We start from the raw sequence: 26,935 nt of genomic DNA on the forward strand, positions 1-26,935 counted from the left end.
ATAATGAATCCCATCATTACATGAAATTATAATTCACCAATTTAAAAAGTGGAAAAAACATACAAAAAATTAAAGATTCCCCACTTTGGAAAGGAAAAGAGCAAACACCTGGCTAAAAGGTTTTGAAATGAGCATACTATAAGCAAGGACTTACATGCCTTGTATATGATATGCCCTATTCCCTACTATGAGCAGGCATATGTATACAACATCTTTATTTGCAAGATTAACTGAGATTGCCAGGTTGGCCTAAATCCTAGCTACTGGGGAGGCTGAAAGAGGAAGACTGAAAGTTCAAGACCAGGCTGAGCAACTTAGGGAGACCCTGTCTCAAAATAAAATAAAAAGGGCTTGCCAGGCATGGCAGAGTGTGTCTGTAATTCCAGCTACTCAGGAGGTTGAGGCAAGAGGATTCCAAAGTATAGGTCAGTCCTGGCAATTTAGTAAGCCCCTGTCTTTAAAAAAAAAAAAAAAAAAAAAAAAAAAACTAAAAAAGGCAGGGAATATAGCTCAGTGGAAGACCCTGGGCAAAGGAAGAATAAAACAAAATACTGCAACTCAATCACCCAATGGAGTATATATCTCACATCATAAGTGAAACACCAGCTTTATATATACCTCCTGTTTCTCTCAATTTATGAAGGTTCACTATCTCCAGATTTACACATAAACGTGAGCAGTTAAATCATTAACTCCCCCATTTTCCTTTTTACAAATTAGACAATAAAAAATGCCTCCTGCTGTATAACCAATGTGATCCTGCAATCTGTACACATAGAAAAATGAGATTACGTACCCCATTTGAATCAAATGTATGATGTCAAAATCATTGTAATGTCTTGAGAAACTAATAAAAAAATATTAAAAATAAATAAATAAAATAAAAAATGCCTCCTAAGTGGGAGAAACTTGGAATATAATGATATCATTGAACAAAGACATTTGTATGCACTCAGGACTCTAAAATGTCAAGGCAGTAACATTTATCTAGGCCATGGAAAATATTTCCTTCAAAATCAGAAAGTGCTTAAGTAAAATGGCTGCTACTCAGTTTTCAGATTTTGCATTCCCTAAAGCACTCTTTATACTTTTCTACTTTTTCATAAAAGATCTGATAGCAGGAATATTCCACTGCATTCCATGTGCAATCAGCTATAATCCCTGTGAGCAGCAATACAGGCCAGTTTGCCAGCACAGCAGCCTTTTAATGAAGCTAACACACATGGCTACAGCATACTCATTTCATCTCATTTTTGCAAGAATGTATGCACTCTCCCCATCTAAACCCACCACTTAACCATTAATATTCCAAACATCCACTACACTGGTATATTAGGTTAAATCCTATTCATTCCTCAAGGTTCAGCTTAACCACTATTTTTCATCAACGACTCCTTGCATTTACTCTTTTCCAAACTCACACTTCTACTTTTTAAAAACACTTTTTTAATGGCAATTATCATTTGATCATTTTCATTCTATATTAGTTATTTGTGTATATCTTGGTATCTCCTATCACAAACTTTAAGGACGCCATAAAAAGGTAGGGTCCAATGATGCATTAGTCTCTCCAACTACTATACACTCATTTTACAGCAGACTCTCAAAAAGGTAAAAGGGAAAGAAAGGAAGGGCAAGGCAGAGCAGAGCCATTAGTCCAGTTTTGAACAATATGTGTTAAAAGAAATCATTAGCAGTTCAGCATGTGCTTGAGGTGGTCCAGAGATGGGTTTTCAAATACTAGTATAGCACTAGTATATTTCACATACTAGTATTCTCTAACTGAATATTTACTTTGTGTTCAAAATGAACCCCATTATTATGTATAAATACAATGCAATAATTTTAAAAGATTGGGAACCCAGACATTTCATCTATAATATTTAATCAAAAGATATATCAAGGGCTGGGGATGTGGCTCAAACGGTAGCTCGCTCGCCTGGCATGCGTGCAGCCCAGGTTCAATCCTCAGCACCACAAAGAGAGAAAGATGTGTCTGCGGAGAACTAAAAAATAAATATTAAAAAATTCTCTCTCTCTTTAAAAAAAAAGATATATCAATATTTTTAATAATTCTGGAGATTTTTGTGGGAGATAAGCCAAAATGGGTGAGTAGAATTTATATCCCAACCAATTCTAAAATTTTATAGACCTATTCTCAAAAGATTTAACTAAAAATCTTATTACCTTCTTCAATTTGCTTTCGACACAAATTAAAATATCTGAAATTCTTCAAGACTGAATATCACATTTGGATGATTTTACTTTATCCTCTAAACTGAATTCATTTTTTTTAAGAGAGAGAAAGAGAATTTAATATTTATTTTTTCATTTTTGGCAGACACAACATCTTTGTATGTGGTGCTGAGGATCGAACCCGGGCCACACGCATGCCAGACGAGCGCGCTACCGCTTGAGCCACATCCCCAGCCCCGACTTCATTTTTAATACAATTAAAATAATAAAGTCAAATAGTGAGTTGCCTAGCCTAGATACGAGACCTAACTCCTTCTTGATTAGCCATCAACAATCTCTTAGGGCTGGGGATATGGGTCAATCATGGAGTACTTGCCTTGCATGCTTGAAACCCTGGGCTCAATCCCCAGTACCAAAAATATAATTATAATCATAATCTCTTAGTAAGGTTTCTTTTTTTCTCCCAGTACTGGGGATTGAATCCAGAATTTCATGCATGCTAGGCAAGCTACATCCCCGGTCCATTTTAGTGAGTTTTAATCCATACTAGCAAAATCAGAAAACAAGCAAACCCACATTTATTTCTCTACAGAAAAACCTTACAAGAGTTTAAAGATGGTTTGTCTTCAACAAAACTCTGACTGAAGCCTGAGTCCCCAATGTAACAATATTGAGAGGCAGGAGGCACATGCCTGTAATCCCAGTGACTTGGGAGGCTGAGGCAGGAGGATCACAGCTTCAAGGCCAGGCTCAGTAACTCACCGAGGCCCTAAACAACTTAGCAAGACCTTGTCTCAAAATAAAAAACAAAAAAGGATGGCAATGTGTCACCATACCTGGCTAGACTACTATTTTTGAATCTTTTCCTTTTCTTTTCTCTTTCTTTCTTTTTCTGAGATAGGATCTTGCTATGTTGCCCAGCCTGGCCTTGAACTCCTGGACACAAGCAATCCTCCTGCATCAGCTTCCTGTGTAGCTGGGACTATAAGTACACACCACCGCACCCATGACTTGAATATTTTAAACTTGGAATGGAACCATCACTTGATCCAGTCATCCCACTCCTAGGTTTATACCCACAGGACATACAATCAGCATACTACAGTGACACAGCCACATCAATGTTTATAGCAGCTCAATTCACAATAGTCAAATTATGGAATCAACCTAGATGCCCTTCAATAGATGAATGGATTTAAAAAAACTGTAGTATATACATGCAATGGAACATTACTCAGCCTTAAAGAAGAATGAAATTAGCCGGTAAATGGATGGAAATGGAGAACATTATGCTAAGCAAAATAAGCCAATCCCAAAGAACCAAAGGCCAAATGTTTTCTCTGATATGCGGAAGCCAACGGGGGGAGGGTGTCGTCAAATTAGGGGGGGATATTGGAGTAGGAATGATAGTAGAATGAATCAAACATTATTACCCTGTACATATATAATTACATGACCTGTTTAACTCTACATCATGTACAATCAGACAAATGAGAAGTTATACTGCATTTATCAATGAAATACTTTAAGTTCTATATTAACTATCCTGAAATGTGGGCTGCAATATCTAGCTGGCTTTTATGGAACAAATATTGACCAACAGCAGACAGATGAGGTCAAAATGGTTACTTTAGAATTTTGTCTGAAAGATCAATGATTCTTCTCTATTGCAAAAATTATAGATTTAAAGATAGAAGAGCCTGCCTGTATTTTAAATAAAAAATTTTTTGCCCACAGACCCAAGTCACATTACATTCTTTCTTTCTTTTTTCTTTTTTTTTTTTTGGTAGCAGGGATTAAACCAAGGACTGCTTTACCACTGAGCCATATCCCCAGCCTACCTGCCCCCTTTTTAAAAATTTCTTTATAAATGTTTGTGGAAATAAATATGTTTAACCTTATTTAAACGTTACTGAAGAAGGCCAAGCACAGTGGCATATGCCCATGACCCAGCGACTCTGGAGGCTGAAGCAGGAGGATTGCAAGTTTGAAGCCAATCTCAGAAACTTTTTTTTTTGTTACCAGAGACTAAACTCAGGGGCACTCAACCACTGAGCCACATCCCCAGCCCTTTTTTATATTTTATTTAGAGAAAGGGTCTCACTGAGTTGCTTAGATCCTTGATAAGTTGCTGAGGATGGCTTTGAATTCATGATCCTCTGGTCTAAGGCTCTCTAGCTGCTGAGATTACACGCCCATTTAGGAAGATAAATTTTAAGACCATCTTGGCAAGTTCAAATGCTATTTAAAATAGAGAAAGAAGGGCTGGGGATGTGGCTCAAGCAATAGCACGCTCGCCTGGCATGCATGCGGCCCGGGTTCAATCCTCAGCACCACATACAAAGATGTTGTATCCACCGAGAACTGAAAAATAAATATTAAAAAATTCTCTCTCTCTCACTCTCTCTCTCTCTCTCGGGACTTTCATAGCTATTTTATGTCATGATTTAATAAAATCTCTGCTTACATCTTTACTGTCATTAAGATGTCAACTACTTAGAAGGCATTAATAATAGCTAAATCAGTTCATTTATTCATGGTTTCCAATTATAAAGAGCAAAATACACAGTCCACATTTAAGTACTGCAGCAAATATCTCAGAGGAGGAAGCAATGAATGGATCATTCAGAATGGCAAAGTTCAAAGTGTTAACATACAAATGTTCATTTATTCTGATCACAGAAAGAAGGGCAGGGAGGGAGGTGAAGAAGGTGAGATACAGAACTGAGAATATGCACTCACTGGTCGAGTTGCCTTGCATCTGAATGATGCACTTGGACTCCTTGCTGGTCTCTCGAGAATTGAAGGGCCTCACACGGACAGCAACCTTCACTGAGGCTCCCGACATTCTGATGGCCTTTGTAATGTATATGCAGTCCAGAAATAAAGTATCAAATCTTCTTTTGAAGTTATGTTCAAGTTTCCTTTAAAAAGAAAAAGGTTCCATACAAGATAGTCAAAATTAAAGGAAACACAAGCAAACTGAAGCCTAAGAGTTCTACTTATTTTCACTTCTAGAAATCTCATTCCCTTTCTCCCCCGACAAGTCATATAGCTAGTAGTAAATTATCAAATATCGAAGAAAGAAATTTGGTTTCCTACTCTATTATCTCCTTCTCATATCTAAAAAAAAAAAGTCCCTAAACTTTTAAAACTCTAAAACAACAACAACAAAAACAAAAACAAAAAAAACAGGCATCTATCTTGCTTTCTGTATTTCTGGATCAATCTTCAAAGGTAAATGAAAAATTTACAATGTTTATTTGTTAAAAGAGTTCCTTGAACAGCTAACTTCCCGTCTGCAAACCCCCTATTTCCTTTCTTTAAAGAAATGTATTGAATTTTATACTTTTAATTACAGTTTGAACCATTTGGTTATACCATGTGTAATTAAACAGCAAAGGACAGAGATAAGTTTGTGCTGGCTCCTTTAATTACCCCTATGTAGTAATTAACTTGGAAGTTCCTTGGCATGCATCCCATTTGACCTGCAGGAGCACTCTACACAATAAGCAGAGAAGATTCCCACAGACTCAGGTCCTACACTTCAGATGTGCCAGGGACTCATGGCAGAATGTAGTGAAATCACTACATTTCACTACTAAAAGAAGCCAGAAAAAAATATATATTAATATTTTCTGAGGAATAATTCCCATCCCAACAGAACAACATCAACACTCTTCAGTGAAAAAAAAAAAAAGTATGTAATCTCCACAAGAAGCAACCTCTCTCTCTCTCTCTCTAGTCAGGAAGAATTCTACACTCTATTCATTACTCTATTAATATTCACGAATAAAATGAAAAGGGAAAAGTTAAAAAAGAAAAGTATTTATGAGTCCAATTATCAGGGAACCCAACCAGTATTTAAATCTGACTAATTTTTTTCCACATAATTAAACAGTTTAGAAATACTAACCTTCAGTGGCACAACACTACCAATGTTTTCCCCAGGAAAAGGCAAAAAATAAAACCCGAGTCACTCTCTACCTCAGTGCACTAATTCTCCTAGCAGTAGTATCAATGTCCATCTCTCAGGCCATACCAAAGTATTCAGAGATCTCCTGTCCTATGTGCTAGCAGTTAGAACAGTACCTGTTTGAAGAGCTCAGTGTTTGTTGAACAAATAAATTAATGAACTGGATTACAGAGCTGTGGGAATCATCTGTTTGAGTCTTTGTCTATTTGCTGATTTTTGGTTTTGCTTTAAATGATCACAATATTTTTAATACTAATATTTTTATATATGTTGCAATGTTTTTTCCAATCTGTTTTTCATTTCACTTTATATGGAACTAATAGTACTTTATTTAACATATCAAATATTTTTGTGATTGCATTTATCAAATGAAAACTTTGGGAATTATTATACCCTCCAATTGATATAGTATATCTTGTATTCACCAGTTAAGTACCATGCCAAAAAGATGATGCATTCTAATAAAACATGATATCAAACACATTTCAACCTCCTAGAGTTTCCTTTAATATATAACCATCATCTCAACTTTCATCATGTCCATATCTTCTTTCCCAAACTAATAATTTTTCAATCTTCCCATTTCTGCCAACATCATTCTCCCAGGCCCCATTATTTAAGTTCTGGGGTCATCTTTGTTTTCTTCTCTTAGAATCCTTGTATTAGTATTGACATTATTCATGACAAACCATAGGAAAACTTTTCAGACAGAAATTTGCGTTGTTGTGGTCCCTCCTACCTCTTCTCCTCATTGCCTTCCCCTCCCTAATCCATGGACTCACTACCACATGTCTAGAATACTTGAAACAGATGAACTCTTCTTTGAATTTTAGTCTTTGACTCAATAGAATCAAACAGAGTTACACAAAACAAAATCACACAGCAGTCTTTTGAAAAGCAAATGAGCCTAGACTCCCTCCTCCATGAATTAAAAGGGGAAAAACTAGATTTAAAAAGATGCTACTGCTTAATCTATTTATAAAAGTAAACACAAATTGTCTCTGGAAGCAAATCTAATACAAGTTGCTTATCTAATACAAAACTTTAAAGATGGGATCCTGACATTAGGGTTTTTGCTTTGGTTTATCTTTCAAAGATTATGTTGTAGATCCCTACACAAAAACCACTGCTTTAAACTACTGCTAAACCATGTTAGAAGATCAACCTTTCTAAAGTATGACTCTCCCTGTCGCTCTCAATTGTGAGAACATTCTCATATTCCCCTGTGCTTCCAAAATCAAGACCAAAGTGAAGATACTCTGTTCTAGCCAAGCTCCTTCACTATCCCACAAACACCTCCTATTTCTGCCCAACAATGGGCATACCGGTTTTCTCTCTCTTTTTTTTTTTTTTCTCTCTCTCTCTCTCACCCAGTCTCATCTCTTCCAAAATACCTAACCCAAACATTCTAGGAATCAATCAATGGTTCTTACACTTCAAACACTGGAACACACTGTGAGACACTGCTATCGTTTTACATAACTGCATTCTATCTTGCACTATTCCTTTTATTTTTGGTATCACAGATTGAACCCAGTAGGACTTAACCAATGAGCCACATTTTCAACCCATTTTTTTAATTTTTAATTTTGAGAAAGGGTCTCCCTAAGTTGCTAAGGCTGGCTTTGAACTTGTGATCCTCCTGCCTCAGCCTTTCAAGCCACTGGAATTACAGGCATGCACCACTACACCTGTATTTTTAATAGCTTCTTAAGGTGAAAATTTTATTTCTTAAAAAAATCTCCTTGAACTTGCACTCCTTGAAAATTTCAAGTCTGGGCAAGAAATTTCAAGGAAATCCTAGAACATTTTGTGTGCCCAAGAGCAAGATCCTATCAAAGATGAATGGATCATGTCCAAAGGACAGGGGTGCCAGCCTAAAGGAGCTCTCACTGACCAAACCGGATAATTAAAGCATTGAAAGAAGAAGAAGAAACTGCAAGGAAAACATCAAATACATGAAGTTATGAGTTTATAATGACACTTTAGAAAATCTCAAATTATCGACTGGGGTATGGGCTATGTAGCATGCATGAGGTCCTGGGTTTGACCCTTTGAACCACCAAAGAAAAAAAATAATAAAGAAAAATCTCAATATTTTGAAAAACTAGCAAAATATAAAATATCCCAGGATAAACTATAATAGTCAGTGAGGGTAGGTTTTTTATTTTTAATACCTTTTTTTAAAATTTATTTTATCTATTTATTTTTAAAAGCTTGCTTGCTTGCTTTAATATTTTTGCAGTTATAGATGGACACAATATCTTTATTTTGTTTGTTTATTGTATGTGGCGCCAGGGATCGAACCCAGTGCCTCACACGTGCTAGTGCTCTACCACTGACCCTCAACCCTGGCCCAAGGGTAGGTTCTTTACAGAAAAATTCTAGCTAATAAATGGAAAAGATATTACCTAGAATATCACTACTGATATAAAGGCTTTCTGACACAATACCACTGGCTGTTAAAATGCATTGCATGTAAGGATGGTTGGTGGGAGAAGCTGAGAATACTCAAACCAAATGATCAGTTTTGTGTATATAATGTGCATTCACCTATGCTAGGGATTGAACCCAGGGCTTCATGCATGCTAGGAAGTGCTCTACCACTGAGCTACATCCCCAGGCCTTTTAAAATTTTGAGACAGTGTCTCACTGATTTTCCCAGACTGACCCTCAAACTTGCAATCCTTCTGACTCAATCTCCTGAATAGCTGGAATTACAAGACATGCACCACCATGTCCCACTCAGTTGATCAGTCTCAACACCACTAGAAGTAGGACACCAAGGTCATATAGCCCCTCTTGATGGACTACACAGAAATACACAGCACCACCTAGGAAGTATTCTTGCCCCATTCCCTCCTTGCCCCACTCCCTTAGAAAGAAACTGTAACAGGGCTAGAGTTGTGAATCAGTGGTAGAGCACTTGCCTAGCATGTATGAGGCACTGGGTTTGAGTCTCAGCACCACATATAAGTAAGTGAATAAAATAAAGAAAAAAATAATAAAGAAAAATCTCAATATTCTGAAAACTAGCAAAATATAAAATATACATAAAATAAAAAATGAAGTTATAACAGAATGAAATCTTAGATCTAACTATCAGTTCACCAGATATATAGGGAGCAAAGAGGCAATTCAGATGAGGTGCCAAAGATACAATCAGCCAAATTCAAAATGTGGGAAAATCTACAGACCAAGATGCCCTGTTTAATCCAATAAACAGCATAACTTGGGAGGAAGCGTTATAAAAGAAGCTTGCATTATCAACCATATGCAAATATTTTTTTCAGTCAAGAAAATCTATAGAAACTAATTTTAAAAAATAATCAGGAATAGAAAAGCCCGATGCAGTGGTGCCGCCTATAATCCCAGCTGCTCAGGAGGCTGAGGTAGGAGCATTCCAAGTTCAAAGCCAGCCTCAGCAATTTAGCGAGGTCCTAAGCCATTTAGTGAGGGAGGCCCTGCCTCAAAGGGCTGGCAACATGGCTCAGTGGTAAAGCACCCTAGGATCAATCCCCAGTACCAAAAAAATTTTAAAAATTTAAAAAATAATCAGGAATAGAAAAAGCAAGATTGCCAAAGAGCCAACAGTTATTAAATACTATAGGTATTTAAATTAATTTATGTATGTGTATGTGTGTTCTACCCAGGGCCCACTGGAGTGTTGAATACTTCTGACTTAACAAACAAGACAGCCCTGGCTAAATCCTCTTTTTACTGTGCTTCTGATATAAGGTATAAGGTAGTATGCATTTGTAACTATGAACCAAAATACTAACATTTCCAATATCAAAGTCCTTATACAATTCATGTTTTCAGGAGACTGCTTGATTCCTCTATCTAGCTATCTTATCAGTAAAATATCTCTCCTCCAAACACTACCAGATCTTTTACCTCTTTTCCTTTTTCTTTTCTTTCTTTTTTTTTTTTTTTTTTGTGTGTGTGTGTTGGGGGGTTTGCTGGGGATTGAACCCAAGACCTATGCATGCAAGACAAGCACTCTACCAACTGAGCTATATATCCCCAGCCCTCTTTTACCTCTTTTCTACTTCTTTTAATGTTCCCACCATTCTGTTCCCACTTCTCTTTCTTTTCTATCAACATACCCATTAGGCCTTCAATACTTTCTAAGGCCTGCCTATTTATTTATTTATTTATTTATTTATTTATTTATGTGGTGGTGCTGTGGAATAGACATGGGGTCCTGGCACATGCTAGGCAGGTGCTGTACCACTGAGCCCCTCCAAGGCCTTCTTAAGCAGCTTTATCTCTTTCTTCCTTCTACCCCATTCATACTACACAACATTCCCATTTTTATCTGTTCCATCTACACAATACTGCTAGATTTGTCTCTCTGAAATACAGGTCTATTCCTGTCACTGTCCACTTAAAAATCTTGATTTTCCCTACACTCAATGGCAGAACTCCCCACACTAGCTTTAAATTGTTCTGAAACATAAACAAACTATTTTTGCAGGACCACAAAACACAGCCTTCCACCCACATTCCCTAACCATCCCCCACCAGAGAGCTTCAGAATCATCTTGTGTTTTCTTGCCTCTGTGCCTTATAAGTGAAGTTAAGACTGATGATTTGGTTCAAGTGTTCTCTGCCTAATCTGTAATATTCTCCCACAATGCCTTCCTCTTCTCCTGTTCTTTCCAAACTCCAATTTATTCTTTCAAGACCTTTACACATTCCTGAACTAAAAGCAACTGTTTCTTCTAATACTTTATAAAGAGCTGGGGATACTGCTTAGTGGTAGAATACTTGCCTAGCATATAAAGTCCCCGAGTTTAATCCCTAGTGCTGAAAAACTAAATAAACAAACAAACGAATGAATGAATCCAACTTTTCAATTCTTTGACCTTACCCCAGGCAGAATAAATTATTTTTGTTCCTGCTATAGATTTTAAATTCCCTGAAAACAAGAACACAATCTTAAATTTCTAATCCTCTAAAACACAAGGTGCTGGAGATAGCAATTTTATTGTTGAATTCCTGGTTACTATGTATCAATAGACTAATGTTTAAATGAATCTAAATACATATTTTTCCCATTGTTTTTAAATACCTTTATTTTATTTATTTATTTATTTTTTTAAATTATGTGGTGCTGAGGATCAAACCCAATGCCTCGCACATGCTAGGCAAATGCTCTGAGGCTGAGACACAATCCCAGACCACCATTTTTTTAACTCTCTCAGTAAAACTAATCATCTTCACCAGTGAGGTTTTTGTTGTTATTGTTGTTGATGCTACTGTTTTGTTTTTGTTGTTGTTTTCTGGTACTGGGAATTGAATCAGGGGGAACTCTACCACTGAGCTAAACCCTCAGACCTTTTAATTTTTTATTTTGAAACACAGTCTTGCTAAATTGCCCAGGGTAGCCTCAAACTTGAGATCCTTCTGCCTCAGTCTCCCAATTACCTGGGATTACAAACTGGCACAAGTTAGGCTGTGAGTTAAAAGTCTGCACAGTAGGGCTAGGGTTGTGGCTCAGTGTGGCTCAGTTGTGGCTCACACTTGCCTAGTGTGAGGCACTGGGTGGGATTCTCAGCACCACATGTAAATAAGTAAATAAAATAAGGGTCCATCAAAAATTAATAAAAATATTTTTAAAAAGTGTCTGCACAGTAATTGGAAACTATGGTTGTGTGTATTATAAAAAGAGTTAATAGGGGCTGGGGATGTGGCTCAAGCGGTAGCGCACTTGCCTGGCATGTGTGCGGCCCGGGTTCGATCCCCAGCACCACATACAAACAAAGATGTTGTGTCCGCCGAAAACTAAGTAAATAAATATTAAAATTCTTTCCAAAAAAATGTTATTTTAAAAAAAAAAAAAAAAAAAAAAAAAAGAGTTAATAACCAGGCTTGATGGCTCATGTCTGTAATCCAAGCAACTTGGGAGGCTGAGGCAGGAGGATCATGAATTCAAAGCCAGCCCTCAGCAACTTAGCAAGGGCCTAAGCAACTCAATGAGACCCTGTCTCTAAATAAAATATAAAAAAGGGCTGGGGATGTGACCCTTGAGTTCAATCCCTGGTACAAAAAGAAAAAAAAAGTTACTTTGTTACTTCCCTAATACTATAAACAGTATCACTTTTAATAATAGATGTCTGCCAAAATAGTTTTGAAACTCCTTGCTCCTCAAAAAAAAAAAAAAAGAAAAGAAAGAAAGAAAAAGAACTTGTTATATAAATCTTAAATGGAGTTGAAAGTCCAATGAGAAACAATAATAACAGAGTATTTTTAAGAAGTTACAGGAAGTGGAGAACACATGTAATCCCAGCAATTTGGGAGGCTGAGGCAGGAGGAGCTCAAGTTCAAAGCCAGCCTCAGCATATTAATGAGGTTGTAACTTAGTGTCTCAAAAAAAAAAAAAAAAAAGGCTGAGGATGTAGCTCAGTTGTGTACCCCTGGGTTCAATCCCCAGTACAAAAAAAAAAAAAAAAAATGTTTCAGAAGTCAGAGGTGATGGCAACTCAGGAGGCTGAGGCAAGAGGATTGAGGCAAGAGGATCAGGAGGCTGATGCAAATTTGAAGCCAGCCTCAGCAACTTAGCAAGATCTTGCTCAAAATTAAAAATAAAGAGGGGAGGGACTGGGAATGCAGCTCAGTGATAGAGCATCCTGGGCTCAATCCCTACTACCAAAACACACACACACACACACACACACACACACACACACTTCTTTAATTAATTAATTTGGTTGGTTGGTTTTTGGTACCAGGAATTGAACCCAGGAGTACTTAACCATTGTCAAAACCCCAGCCCTTTTTTATTTCTTATTTTGAAACAGGGGCTCCCTAGGCTTCCCTAAATTGCTTAGGGCCTCACTACATTGCTGAGTTTGGCTTTGAACTTGCAATCCTCCTGCCTTAGCCTCCAGAGCTGATGAGATTAGAGGGATTACAGGCAGGGACCACCATGTCCAACTTGAGAACAACCCTTCTTAATAATTCACATAAAATATATTTTTCAAGCTTTCAAGAGCCAATAAAGAAAGGCAGGCAGGAAAGGTAACAACACATACTCTAAATCACTTACACAGCCTCAGTTCTAGACTATTCCTCTCACCAGCTTTTCTTCCTTATGACACATAATTAGAAGCATTAGGAAAGTGGAATGGAGCAAAAATTCCAGAAGCATTCACTAACATTAAAGGGGCAATAAAACTTTTTGGTCTAATTCATTTGAAAACTTCTCAATTAATTTTTGCCTAATTACTTAATTTTGATCTTACAGAACTTTCACTTGCTCTCAGAGGTACCATGGGATTATTAGGGACTCTGAGAGGACAAATTGATCTTCTAGCAAAGTGAATAAACAATAATGCAATAATACTATTTTTGGTTTTTGGATTTTGTTTTTTGTTTTGTTTTGGTTTTTGTTTGTTTGTTTGGGGTTGGTTTTTTTGGTTTGTTTTTGTAATATCCATTTCCAAACTGCCAGGATTATATTCCTAAAACAGATTAGTTCACGTCATTGCCTCTCCTTAAAAATCTCTAACTGCTGGGCTGGGGATGTGGCTCAAGCGGTAGCACGCTCGCCTGGCATGCGTGCGGCCCGGGTTCAATCCTCAGCACCACATACAAAGATGTTGTGTCTGCCGAGAACTTAAATAAATAAATATTTAAAAAAAAAAAAAAATCTCTAACTGGTTTCCATGGCCTCAGAGCATAACCTAAATATTCCAAGGCCCCCACAACTCAACCTACTTACCTGGTCTCAGCTTTTACTGCCCAGTTTTAAGTGCCTTTCTCTACCAGCCACCCTCTTTCTACATCATACATTTGGTTAGTTGGAAACCCAATCTCCCTTCTCAAACTTTACACAGTCCACATCTTTCAAAGACGAGGTCAAAATGTCACCATGGAGTGGGAAGCATTAAACCATACATTCCTTAATATCTACCTTTCTGAGTTGAAAGTCATACCTCCTTTTACTTTGTTCCTTAAAACTGCTTTATTGATTCATTTTTTTACTGACTTCATTCTGCCCTATGTTGTGGTTAGTTAATTCAACACTCATACATAGATTGTTTATTTACCCCATGCTTATTAGAATATAGGTGTTTTTTTTTTAAATGCAGTCTTTTAAATACACTACACAGTAACAAATTTACATCAACAAGCAATCTATTTAAAAAATAATCTTTTCCACTGAATTTCATGGGGGTGTACTGGGAATTAAACCCAGGAGTCTTTACCACTGAGTTACATCCCCAGTCCTTATTTATTTATTTATATTGGGTTTTGAACCTAGAGGTGCTTTACTACTAAGCTACATCCCCAGTTCTTTTGTTTGTTTTGGTACTGGAGATTAAACCCTAGGGCACTTTACCACTGGGTTACATTCCAACCCAGCCACTCCCCTCCCCGAATTTTCTTTTTAAGTTTTGATTTGGGGATAGTTAGGGTTAGGGTTAGGGTTAGAAGTTGCCAGCCTGGGTCCTGGAACTTGTGATCCTCCTACCTCAGCCTCCTGAGTTGCTAGGATTACATGGGTATACTGCCATGCCAAGTTGAACTGCATTTAAGGAATAAATAAAGAATGAATAGATATCAAAAGTAGATTTCTGGTCAGGCATGGTAGTGCACAACTATTATCCCAGATACTGAGAGACTGAGGAAAGATAATGACAAGTTTGAGACCAGCCTGGAAAATCTGATGAGATCCTCTCTCAATATTAAATTTAATTAAAAAGGGAAGGCTGGGTATGCAGCTCAAGTAGTAGAGAGTTTGCGTAGCATGTTTGAGAACGTGGGTTCTATCTGTGGCACCACAAAAAAAAATTAATAAATTTCTATAGCTAAAGAATCCCTATTAAGGGCTGGGGTTATGGCTCAGCGGTAGAGCACTCAACTTGCACGTGCAAGGCCCTGGGTTCGATCCTCAGTGTGAGGCACTGGGTTCAATTCTCAGCAAAATAAAGGTCCAGTCAACAACTAAAAAAAAAAATTTTTTTTTTTTTTTTTTTTTAAAGATTCTATGGGACTGGGGTTGTGGCTCAGAAGTGGAGCACTTGCCTCGCATGCTTGGGGTGCCGGGTTCAATCCTTAGCACCACATAAAAATAAAATAAAGGTGTTGTGTCCATCTACAACTAAAAATTAAATATTAAAAAAAAAGATGCTGTGAAAAAAATCCTTTTTTATAATGTCTTTGCTTTTCTCCATCTAATACTTTCTCTGAAGACCAAGAAGATTTTAGGACCAAATATGGTACCAATGACCAAGACGATAATGAACAAATTATCTCAAAATATGTAAGAATTTGTGTATGTATATGAAATACTCGTCTACTCATGATCTTTGAGTCTAGAATAAAAATCAGCCATGGGCCACACTGATACAGGTCATATTAGGAAAGCTTCTTTCTAATCTAACTCAATGCCAAGAATCAGACTGCACGGAAATGGTCTCCTAAAAGATCAGATTTCCAGTCTCCAATGCAACTACACAGGCTCCCCAATTGTTTCAACCACCATCTAAAATAATATAATTTTTAGATTTATCAGACATTGTCTTCCTGCCACTGCTATTAAGAAATAATTATCTTCCTTTTTACTAGTGATATGATTTTATTCTCATAAACCAAGAAGTGCATCAAAAAACAACAGCGCTTATGGCCCATGGAGTAAAATAAGCTATTCTAAATAAAATTTATTCTTTCCCTTTTGGGGGGGAGAGGGGATGTGTTGGTGGTATGAGAGATTGCACCTAGGGCTTCATGTATGTTAGGCAAGTAATCTACAGTTCTTGCAGGTCCTGCTAAATTGCCTAGGTTAGACTCAAACTTAGGATCCTCCTCCTTCCTGCCTCAGCCTCCTGAGTAGCTGGGTTTATGTGAGTACACCACTGCACCCCACTTCTTTTTAAATTTTTCAGGTGGGGTCAAGTCCAAAGTTTGGACATTTAGTATTAGACCCTTTCTAGGAAGTTAACTAGTTCTAAAATCTGGTTACTTTAGTACTAGACCCTTTCTAGGAAGTTAACTAGTTTTTATATCTGGTTACCTTTTACTTTTTTTTGGGGGGTGGGGGGCAGATCCACTGAGACTCTACCACACCCAAATCCCAACATGCCACTGACACAGTCTTCTATGGGCAAAATCAATGACAACGCTTAGATTCATCAGACATTGTCTTCCTGCCACTGCTATTAAGAAATAATTACCTTCCTTTTTACTAGTGACATGATTTTATTCTCATAAACCAAGAAGTGCACCAAAAAACAATTAATTTCATTTGTAATTGTCCAGGCAAAGACTGAATTTACTTCAGCTATGGGGTAGAAATGGTAAGTTTCAGTCAAAGGTTAATTCAAGTTTAGTATTAGTCAAGATTACTTTCTTTCTGAAATCTGCTCCTCACTACACCTTTACAACTACAATTTGGGGAAGTAACTCACTATCTGGACAAGTATGCAGGTTAGACATTTCTGTGTATAAAAAGGTGTTAATCTGGCCATATAATAAACTGGTTCTCAAAGTTTAATAGGTATGTTTTCTTTTAGATGACAAACACAAAATCAAACAACTACAGAATACAACTCCCCAAGGTTGAATAATGAGTTTTCTGCTGGGATACTCAAATTAATCTTTATATAAAGTTAGATAACTAAACCATATTAGGTTTATTTTTCATAGAGAAGACTTAGTTTCATTAAATTTTAATGTTATATTCTCAGTTTGGAAACCAGGTAGATTACTTTTTTTAAAGTAATGTTTGAAGAATACTTCTTCCTTTCACTTAAAAAATGTTGAAAATACTAAGTATGCACACAGGGGAACTCTACCATTGAGCTATATCCCCTGCCCTTTTTATTTTTTATTTTTGAGACAGGGTTTCACTAAATTGCCAAGACTGGCCATGAACCTGAAATGAACTTCCAATTCTCCTGCTTTAGCTTCCCTAGTCACAGGATTACCGAAATATGACATCTTGACTGGCTAGTACACCTTGTATTAGGATGCCTGTAACACTCAGGAGTCAGAGACAGAGAGATCACAAATTTGAGTCAGCATCAACCAACTTAGTGAGGCCCTAAGCAACTTAGTGACATCCTGTTCTGTCTCAAAAATAAAAAATAAGTTGGGTGAAGTGGTGCACATCTATAATCCTAGCCACTCAGGAGGCTTAGGCAGGAGGATCTTGAATTCAAAGCCAGCCTCAGTAATGGTGAAGCATTAACCAACTCAGTGAGACCCTGTTTCTAAATAAAATACAAAATAGGGCTGGGGATGTGGCTCAATGGCCAAGTGCCCCTGAGTTCAATCCCTGGTACTCCCAAATAAATAAAGAAAGAAAATAAAAAGGGTAGGGTAGGGGCTGGGGTTGTGGCTCAGTGGTAGAGCCTTGCACGTGTTAGGCACTGTTTGATTCTCAGTACTATATATAAATAAACAAAAATAAATAAAGGTCCAACAACAACTAAAAAAATATTTTTTTTAAAAAAAGGGCGTAGAGGGACTGGGGATGTGGCTCAAATGGTAGCACGCTCTCCTAGCATGCATGAGGCACTAGGTTCGATTCTCAGCACCACATAAATGTGAAATAAAGATACTGTGTCCACCTAAAACTAAAGAAATAAATATTTTTTAAAAAAAGGGGAGGGGTAGAGGCTCTGGTTTCGATCCTCAGTACCACAGAAAAATAAATAAATAAAAAATAAAGATATTGTGTCCATCTGCAACTAAAAAACTACTTTTAAAAAAGGGGCTCTTGGGTAAGGATGTGGCTAAATAATTAAGCAACTCTGGGTTCAATCCCCAATACCAAAAAAAAAAAAAAGTCTGTTTTGAAAAGCCATTAGGCTTTCTTTTGCCAAAATGAAAACTATAATTTATCTTTTATCTTTTCCTTTTTGCTTGACTTCCAAAAATTTCAAAACTAAGTTATAGGGCTGGGGTTGTGGCTCAGCAGGAGAGAATATTCACCTAGCATGTGCAAGGCACTGGGTTTAATCCTCAGCACCATGTAAAAACAAATACATAAAATAAAGGTTTAAAAAAAAAAAAAGCAAACTAAATTACAAACCAGGTGGTGACATATGCCTGTAATCCCAGTGACTCAGAAGGCTGAGGCAGGAGGATCAAAAGTTCTAGGCCAACCTTGGCAACTCAAGGAGCTCTGACTCAAAATAAAAAATGGTTGGGGATATAGCTCCAGTAGTACAGTGCACTGGGTTTCAATCACTAGTACATACACACACACACACACACACACACAAACACACACATAAGCCTAAATTATAAAAACCACCTTAGCCTAGGCAAATTTTATTTTTACATTTTTCTCTTTTCACATAAATTTTTGCTTCTCACTTACACTTTAATAGCCTTACAGTTTATGTGGTATTTGTAGTAAGCTACTCAAATATTTCCTCAAAGCAGTAAGTAGTATAAATTATAAATAAAAAATGTCTTATAGTGGTCTATTCCAACTATTTAACCATATATATATATATATATATATATATATATATATATATATATATATATATATATCAGTCCAAGTTCTGATTCCTAAACACAAAATCAAACAATACCAGTAAAATATACAAAAATTTGTTTTCAATAAGTTTGATAGCCATGTGAATGTTCAGGAAACTAAAATAGCCCTACCAAACAGAAACATCCCAAAGCTCAAGGACAGAGGGTGTGAAGTGAGCAATATTTCCAGAGCTACAGTAATGTGAAGTGTGCATGCCCCTAGTTTCAGCAATAAAGGCTGGAAACCACAATAAAAACAGTGTCAGAGACAGGGGAGGCCCTGAAGCCACTCTGTCCTGGGCTGACATGGAAGTAGAAACGCAAGAATTCACCATACTGACAGAACCTCACTGTGATGATCAGAAAAGAAAATCAAAATAAAGAAGAATTTCTCTCCCCCAGTCTTTTTTTTTTAATATAATAGAATAGATTGGCACTTTTCTATACTATATATTAAGTATTTAAAACGTAATAATGAGGACTGGGGTTGTGGCTCAACAGTAAAGCGCTCGCCTAGCATATGCGAGGCCCTGGATTTGATCCTCAGAACCACATAAAAATAAATAAATAAAAGTATTGTGTCCAGCTACAACTAAAATATAAATATAAAATAAAATGTAATAGCAAGTTCCTAGGGTGAAGCAATGAACAAAATACATAAATTCCTTCTCATGGAGGAACTTACATTCTAGTAGCCGGGCATTAAAAATAATAAATAAGCTACAGAGAATGTAATAAGCATTGAGGAGGGAATACAGCAAAGTCAGGGGAATCTAGAGAGTATGGTGGAAGGGGTGCTATTCAGGTACATAAACAAGGTCAGAATAGGCCTGTTGAGGAGGTGAGATGTAATCAAAGACCTGAAAGAAGTGAAGGAGTTGGCCAGATTTCAGAAGAAGAGTCAGAGCAAGGGTCCTAAGGTGGAACTGTGTCTGGCAAGTTCAAGGAACAACGGAGAGGGTCAGTGAAGGGGAAAAAGAAGTAACTAATACAAAAAGTTCCTAAAGATTAGAAGGCAAAGATATACAAAACACAGATCACAGATCAAGAAAATAACAGAAGTCAGGGAGAGGAACCTTGTTCTTAGAATAGAGAAAAGAGCAGAAGAAACAAGGTGAAGTTTCTAAGTAGAAGAAAGGGAAGCTGAGGGAATTCATGCCTTTTTTTTTTTTTCCTATGAGGCAGTAGACAAAATTTTCTGCCAAGCCTGGGGCAATGAAAGTTTGAGTCAAGTGATCAAGATTTTAGAACTGCCACTGTGGAAATCCAAGGAGGGAACTGAGCAGAACTGCTTTGGCAGACACCAAAGCAGACACACAAGAGAACTCAATTCCATATTAATGGGGGCACTAAAGCCCCATACTCTACGAGGTTTCTCCATGACAGAGTAAGAACAGAAGGCATGGGTAGGAACAATAAAAACTGCAAATGCTAGTAAGAAAATAACTGAAGCAACGTACCCCACAGGTCACAGTGTAGAGAAGAAAGGAAAAATGTAAAATCTGTAAGAGACTGACAGGCTAAGAGACTTGAAATGGAAAAACAAAGAAACTATGACAGTAAGAACTGTAAATTACTATGGTTTAAGTTAGGGAGGCAAAATTCAGATATGAAAGCAATGTTAGAAGATGTGGCCACAATACTGAGTTACTAGAACAGAACCAAGACAATGTTTGCTTGAGCAAAAATTAAGAGATTTTATGGGCAGAGTAGTTACAAACTAGTTCTAGTAACCTCAGAGAAGTCACTTAGCCTCTGTCTCAGTTTCTTCATCTGAAAAAAAAGGATCATAGTAGTATCTGTTTTACATGGTTGCCTACAAATTAGTTAACCAATGTAAATTCTTAGAAAAAGGCCTGACACATAGAAAGTGCTCAATATGAATAAGTTATTTTATCATTATTGTTGCTGCTGCTGTTGTTTATTTATACAGTCATTGACATCTGATCTGCCAAGATGATGTCAAAAATCTGAATGGGGGTTAGGGGTGTAGCTCAGTGGTAGAGTACTTGCCTAATATGTACAAGGCTCAGGGTTCAATCCCCAGAATGCAAAAACAAATTAAAAAATAAAAATTTGATGGAAGGGAAAACTAAGCCAAGAATCAAAGTTGTCCAATGGTAGAGGACAGTATTAGCTGAAAGGAATGCTTTGGTGTAAACAATGCCATGTTAAATACTTAATAATGTTTGAACCCATCAGACATTTACAGTCTTGTAACTTGAAAAATACACAAATAACCACAAAACAATCACAAAAGTATTAATACTTATTATATGATAATGTCATAATAATATGAGTGTATTAGATAATAGTATTGTTACAATAGCTTCTAATAGTAACATTACAAAGGGAAAAGAGGCGCTGTGCAAATTGTGGAAACTACCATGGCATTAGTAGCAGAACAGTAAATTGTACTAAAATGAAAGGAGTTGGAGTTAACAACCTTATCTTGCCATACCTGTATAAATGGTAAAGTTAAAAGTTCTTTGAGGGTAAAGAGTTAAATCTATAAGCACTCTCAATTAACTAGTGATGACCTAAATGAGCAAAAATGAATCATTGGGCTGTTAAGAATAAATCCCAACTCTTGGAGAGGCCCAAGGTAATTTTCTTTTCCTTTTCTTTCTTTCTTTTTTCTTTTTTTTTTTTTTTTTTTTTTTGCTACAAGGAATTGAACCCAGGGACACTTAATCACAGAGCCACATCCCCAGCCTTTCAAAAATATTTTATTTATAGACAGGGTCTCAGTATAGGGCCTCACTAAGTTGCTGAAGCTGGTTTTGAACAGACAATCCTCCTGTCTCAGCCTCCTGAGCAGCTGGGATTACAGGCATGCACCACTGCACCTAGCAATTGTCTTTTGTTTTATTTTTTTTTACAGTACCAGGGACTGAACCCAGGGTCTGTGCAGGCTAGGTAAGAACTTTATTACTAAGCTATGTCCCCATCCCTTTTTATTTTATTTTGAGACAGGTTCTCCAAGAAGTTGCCCAGGCTATAGCCTCCAACTTGTCATCTATCCTACTGCCTCAGTCTCCAGAGTAGCTGGAATGCCAGGTACATGCCACAATGCCCAGTTCCAAGGTACCTTTTGCAGATTTTCCTAACACAATCACCTGTTTAATTTCTCTTCAATCCTTCACACACACACACACACAAAAAAATTTTTATATATAGATAGATAGATAGATAGATAGATAGATAGATAAGTGTATATTTGTTCAGATAAGGCCCTCTTTCAAAGAGAACTACATAAAGTACACATGAGATACCTTTAACTTCAGAGCCATGTGAAATTACCTGTTTGTAAGACGAAAGGGATATATATAAATATATTTATATATATATTTTTAAACCCCTGGAAAAGACCTGCTATGATTAGCAGCTGGGACAAACAAGGCAGTGACCATTGTTGTCCTTTACTTTGTACCTGGGACAAGACCATAGCATATAAATGAACTAGAAAGCTTTGGCCTTGGAAACTGTTGGCAGAATTCTGGGCATTTATTCCTTGCACAAATTCAAAATGGGAAAGAAGAAAGAGAAAAAAGGAAAACCACATTAATATCTGTTCTTGAAAAGGAAAAAGAGTCTGTCCTAAGCTTCAGAAGCTATTCTTCATTGGATAAACTCTGGAAAAATATTCATCAAAGCAGAGCCTTCTTAGACTCAAAGTCTTATCTCCATATCAGATTCACAAACAGGTTCAATTTTACCAAATGCTCAAATTATGTTTAACCACAATCTTCAGATCTTTATATAAATAAACTCTAAAAATTAAAAACTTACAAATATTTCTTATTTCAGGCATGGAGTTATAAAACAAACATTTTGCATTTCTCTCATATTAGTGTAATGCAAGAAATGCTAGTTTCTATTGAACCCATATTTAATTTAATCAAGTTTTAAAGGAAATGTCTAATGATAAAAATTGCAAAGAAAAAAAATGGAGGATGTTAAAATTTTTCTTAGAAAAACCTACTGGAAAATTTTTTTAAGTAATTCAACTTAAGAAGCATTAAGAAATGGACCGTGGTTAGGCACACTTCTGTAATCCCAGCCGCTCAGGAGACTGAGGCAGAAGGATCTGGAGTTCAAAGTCAGCCTCAACAACTTGTCAGGCACTAAGCAACTTAGTGAGACCCTGTCTCTAAATAAAATACAAAAAAAGGGCCAGGGATATGACTCAGTGATTAAGTGCCCCTGAGTTCTAATCCCCAGTAAGAAAGGAAGGAAGGGAGGGAAGAAGGAAGTTTGGGCCTAGAGGAGGTGGGGCACACCTGCAATCCCAACAACTAGTGAGGCTAAGGCAGGAAAACTACCAATTCAAAGCTTCAGCAACTTAGTGAGGCCCTAAGCAACTTAGTGAGACCCTGTCTCAAAATAGAAAACAAAAAGGGCCAGTGATGTAGCTCAGTAGTAAAGCACCCCTGGGTTAAATCCAGTACCGAAAAAAAAAAAAAAAGAAAAGAAAGAAATGGAGTTTGAGGGCTGGGAACTAGCTCAGTGATAGATTGCTTGCCTAGCATGCATAAGGCCCTGGGTTAGATCCCCAACACCATAAGCAAAAGAAAGAAAGAGGGAAATAAAAAGCAAGCAGAGAAATGGGATTTGAATGAAAGCAATGTACAAATAAAGGAGCAGGCAGGCTATCTATCCAGGTCCTGCCACCTCTTGGATGTAGGAAAAGACAGATTTACAGACTCACACAGAATCCAGTTATTGATCATTTCCAGATCGGCTTTACAATGCCAACATGTTTGCAATCTTCATATTCCAACCCCAAATGGAACATTAACAACTTCACTTACTTCATAACCCAACAATACCAACAAAATTAGAAAACACCACCTCACTTTTTAGAGGAGATAAAATTTTGTTATGACTAAGCTAAGCAGACAAAATGTCAGGCTTTAAATAAAATATCTACCATGATATCACTTTTTAACAATTATTCAAATCCAATCGCGCACTTTGATTCGGCTCAGACGCATTATGATACAAAGCAGCATGCTCAAGTGTTGGCCAAAGAGCGCCTGGAGCATGAAGAGATATATGAGCAAGGGATCTAATTTCAGCTACCTTGAGATTCCACAAAGATGACAACCTGCATCCTCTAAAAATTGCTACAAGCACTGTCAGAATATTCAAGTTTACTTAATCTCTGCCTGTTGAGCTACTTTGCAAATCTAACCATTCAATACAATATACTACCTGGACTAGTAGAGTGGCCTTGGCAATCCTCAGATCTGCCTATGCACATCGACAGGCTTTCTATGTCCACAGCACTGGATGTATCAGATGAGTACACAAACATACAATTTCATCACAACAAGAATGGACTCTTTATCTTGGCACTTTATCTTGGAAGCTCCTTTACCAATTCACCAAGAAGAAAACGTGATTTTGGAGCTCAATTTTGGTGTTTCGGCCGGGAATGTTTTGTGTTACATGAACAATGACTAGCTTGCTCCAGCGGCCTCCCAACCCCCACAACTTGGCTTCTGGCGCGGCCAGTCACCCTGAAAGCTGCCAGGGCTGTCACTCGGTGCCTTCCAGCAACCGGACTTGGCTCCTAAAGGATTTGTCAGATCATCCTCCCAATATGGCTGCCCGAGTAATCCTGGTCGGCTCAACGCCGAAACCACACCAGCCTAGCTCACTGCTGGCCGACATCCAATAAGCCCCCTCCCCGTGCGTCGCGCCCTCGGTGCCCCCAGGGCCACGCGATGCCCTTTCCTGCCTTCAACTGGCACAGGGGCATAGCCACATTCCCTGCCCAACCCCGATGCCAACCATAATGGGGAACAGCAAAGGGGACAGAAAAGGACGGATCCAGCGGAGCAGCGCCGTTGCCCAGGGCACGGTCGGCCCGCGGCGGGCGTGCTGACCCTGTGGGCAGGGCCAGGGCCTGGCAGCTCGCGGGAAACGCAGGGCCGGCGCAAGGCACTGCGGGGGGCAGCAGGCCGCTGGACACCAGCCCCGGGCGTGTCGCGGCCAGGAAGGGGCCCCTCCCCGGCATTCTCACCCCGGCCTCGCCCGGCCCCGCCGCCCCCTCCCCTGGATCCTCCCGGACCCGGACCCGAGTCCCTGCCGTCGGGAGCGGTCCCCTCCCCGGCGCCAACCGCCGCCCGCTCGCAGCCTCACCTCAGCCGCGCTGCGGGCCGACGGGCGAGCCGGGTCAGCAGGGGCCGGGGCGCGCGGGGGCGCGGGGGGCCGGGCACCGACGCACTTCAGCGCGAGCAGCGGCCGCCGCGAGCCGCAGGGCGCCGCTCCGCAGCCCCATCACGCAGCGGCCGGGCTCTGCATTCGAGATTGTCGGCGGATAGAAGGCCGGAGAGCAGGAAGACGGGGTGCAGCGATGAGCTGGGGGTGGCGGCTGCGGCGGACCAGAAGCGGCTCGGACGCTCGCGGACACCTCCCAGGACTGCTGCCGTCTGACTGCCCAGCGTCGCCGCTTACCAAACTCCGCCCTCAGTCGCCGGCGCCGGACACCGCCCCGAGCGAAGGCGCTGAGCGTCACCTCGGCCCGCCCCCTCTCGGACTGACGTGAAAGCAAACCAATCAGAGCGCGGAGTTGAGCGCAGCGGGCCAATCGCAAGGGAAGCCAGGGAGGGGGCGGGGAAACTGCGAGGAGCTGCGGAGATTCCTCAGCGCCCCCTGGCGGCGCGGGTGCCAGGCTGCGGGGTGGGCAAGGCTGGCGCCGGGAGCTCCTTCCCGGGTGCCGCGCAAAGGGCCTTCGTGGGCAGCAGCCGCGCCCCGGCAGCCGGGTAATCCGCCTCGTAAGCGGACGAAAGGTTCGCTGCGGGGGTGGGGCTGGACTGGACGGTCCAGACGCCCGTGCAAGAGCTGACACTCACAGGGGAGCGGCCGAGTGTGGAGTCATTGTCCTTTTGGAAAACATCTCACACGGCTAACCCGCCGAACACGGCGCGGTGGAAATGGAACCGCGCAAAGGGATGAGTGCATCCCGCGGATTGCTTCCTGGCCTATTCTTGTCGAACCCGCGCACAACACCTCCCACACGCCACCTTGGGAGAAAAGGCGGAATGAGTAATGGAAAAGCATGAGTTAGTGGGCATTCTGCTGTCTCCTCGGGAGACCACGTGCGGGTTGTGAGGAAAAGGAACACAACGCTTTGTGCCGCCCCTGAGTAACGAACCGAGCCCCCTCTGGAGATGCCTTGAAGGAGGGCTGCTGGAACTCAGCAGCTCCAACACAAGAGCTGTAGAGAAGAGATGTGAAAATAAGGCTCAGCTCAAAAGCAAAACCCACAACCGTTCATGAACAGCGTAATTCAGTACTTAATAAAATGTCACGGTGATAATATGTGCAATTGTCACGCCCGTGCCAAGCACCACTACTTTGTAAGGTTGTGAAACGTCTTAGAATTTTCTAGCAGAAATTGAAAATAAAATCAGATTTTCCCCCTGAATTCAACACAATATTATTGGATATAAAACACCTGACGAGCGTAGGTGCTAAACCATCTAAATTAATTTCTACACTAATGATTTTGGAAAATCACCACTGCCACTAAAACCCTAGACATTGTTGAACATTTCTCATTTGGAATCTATACTCCACCCACCTACGAAAGGTTGTGACATCTTACAATGAAACACACAAGCAATGAAATTGCTTAAAATAGTAAAATTCATAATAAAGTTTTTTAAAAGGACTGGGGTTGTAGCTCAGTGATAGAGGGGTTACCTAGCATGTGTGAGGCACTGGGTTCAATCCCACATAAAAGTAAATAAAATAAAGATATTGTGTCCATCTACAACTAAAAAAAAAAAAAAACCTAGGCTGGAGGTGTAGCTCAGTGATGGAGCACCTGCCTAGTGTGTGCAGGGGCCCTGAGTTCAACCCCCAGCAGGAGGTAGAAAGAGACAAGTAGAGGGAAATGTTGATTAATTATGCATGTTGATCAATTAACTCAGTTACAGTTGATCGATCAACTGAGTTCCAGTTATATAGGAGCAAGAAGTTCTGGGTGCTATTGCACAGTAGGATTAACTATAGATAGCAGCAAAAAGCTAGGAGAAAGAATTTCAGTTTTCTCTATAAGGAAATGACAAATGAAGCTGGGCAAGCATATAATCCCAGCAGCTCAGGAGGCTGAGGCAGAGGTTCCAGGCCAGCCTCAGCAACTCAGTTAGACCCTAAGCAAATAAGCAAGACCCTGTCTCAAAAAAAAAAAAAAAGGCTGAACAAAATATTTTAATATATTTTATCAATATTATTTCATTTAAGTGG

At 39.1% G+C, this 26,935-nt stretch overlaps 2 protein-coding genes across 10 annotated transcripts in view; both read right to left on the reverse strand.

The window, feature by feature from the left end:
- Nucleotides 1-24,933, reverse strand: part of Kif1b (kinesin family member 1B) — a 148,738-nt gene extending 123,805 nt beyond the window's left edge. For all 9 annotated transcript variants that reach the window (XM_046424841.2, XM_046424839.2, XM_046424837.2 and 6 more), the window contains exons 1-2: nucleotides 24,824-24,933; nucleotides 4,939-5,120 (exon numbers count right to left, since the gene is read on the reverse strand). In XM_046424841.2, the coding sequence (XP_046280797.1) occupies nucleotides 4,939-5,044 (106 nt within the window). In that variant the 5' untranslated portion in view covers nucleotides 5,045-5,120; nucleotides 24,824-24,933. The remainder of the gene's footprint in view (nucleotides 1-4,938; nucleotides 5,121-24,823) is intronic.
- On the reverse strand, nucleotides 24,858-25,645 carry Pano1 (proapoptotic nucleolar protein 1). The gene is made up of 2 exons (XM_046424876.1): nucleotides 25,599-25,645; nucleotides 24,858-25,497 (listed from the first exon to the last, which is right to left on the reverse strand). The coding sequence occupies exons 1-2, from the start codon at nucleotides 25,643-25,645 to the stop codon at nucleotides 24,858-24,860; spliced, it is 687 nt and encodes a 228-aa protein (XP_046280832.1).
- Between the last annotated feature and the right edge of the window lie 1,290 nt (nucleotides 25,646-26,935).

This window comes from Marmota monax, unplaced genomic scaffold, assembly GCF_021218885.2.
Source record: "Marmota monax isolate L192 unplaced genomic scaffold, Marmota_monax_Labrador192_F-V1.1 WCK01_AAM20220418_F8-fsc00080, whole genome shotgun sequence".
Lineage (NCBI taxonomy): Eukaryota > Metazoa > Chordata > Mammalia > Rodentia > Sciuridae > Marmota > Marmota monax.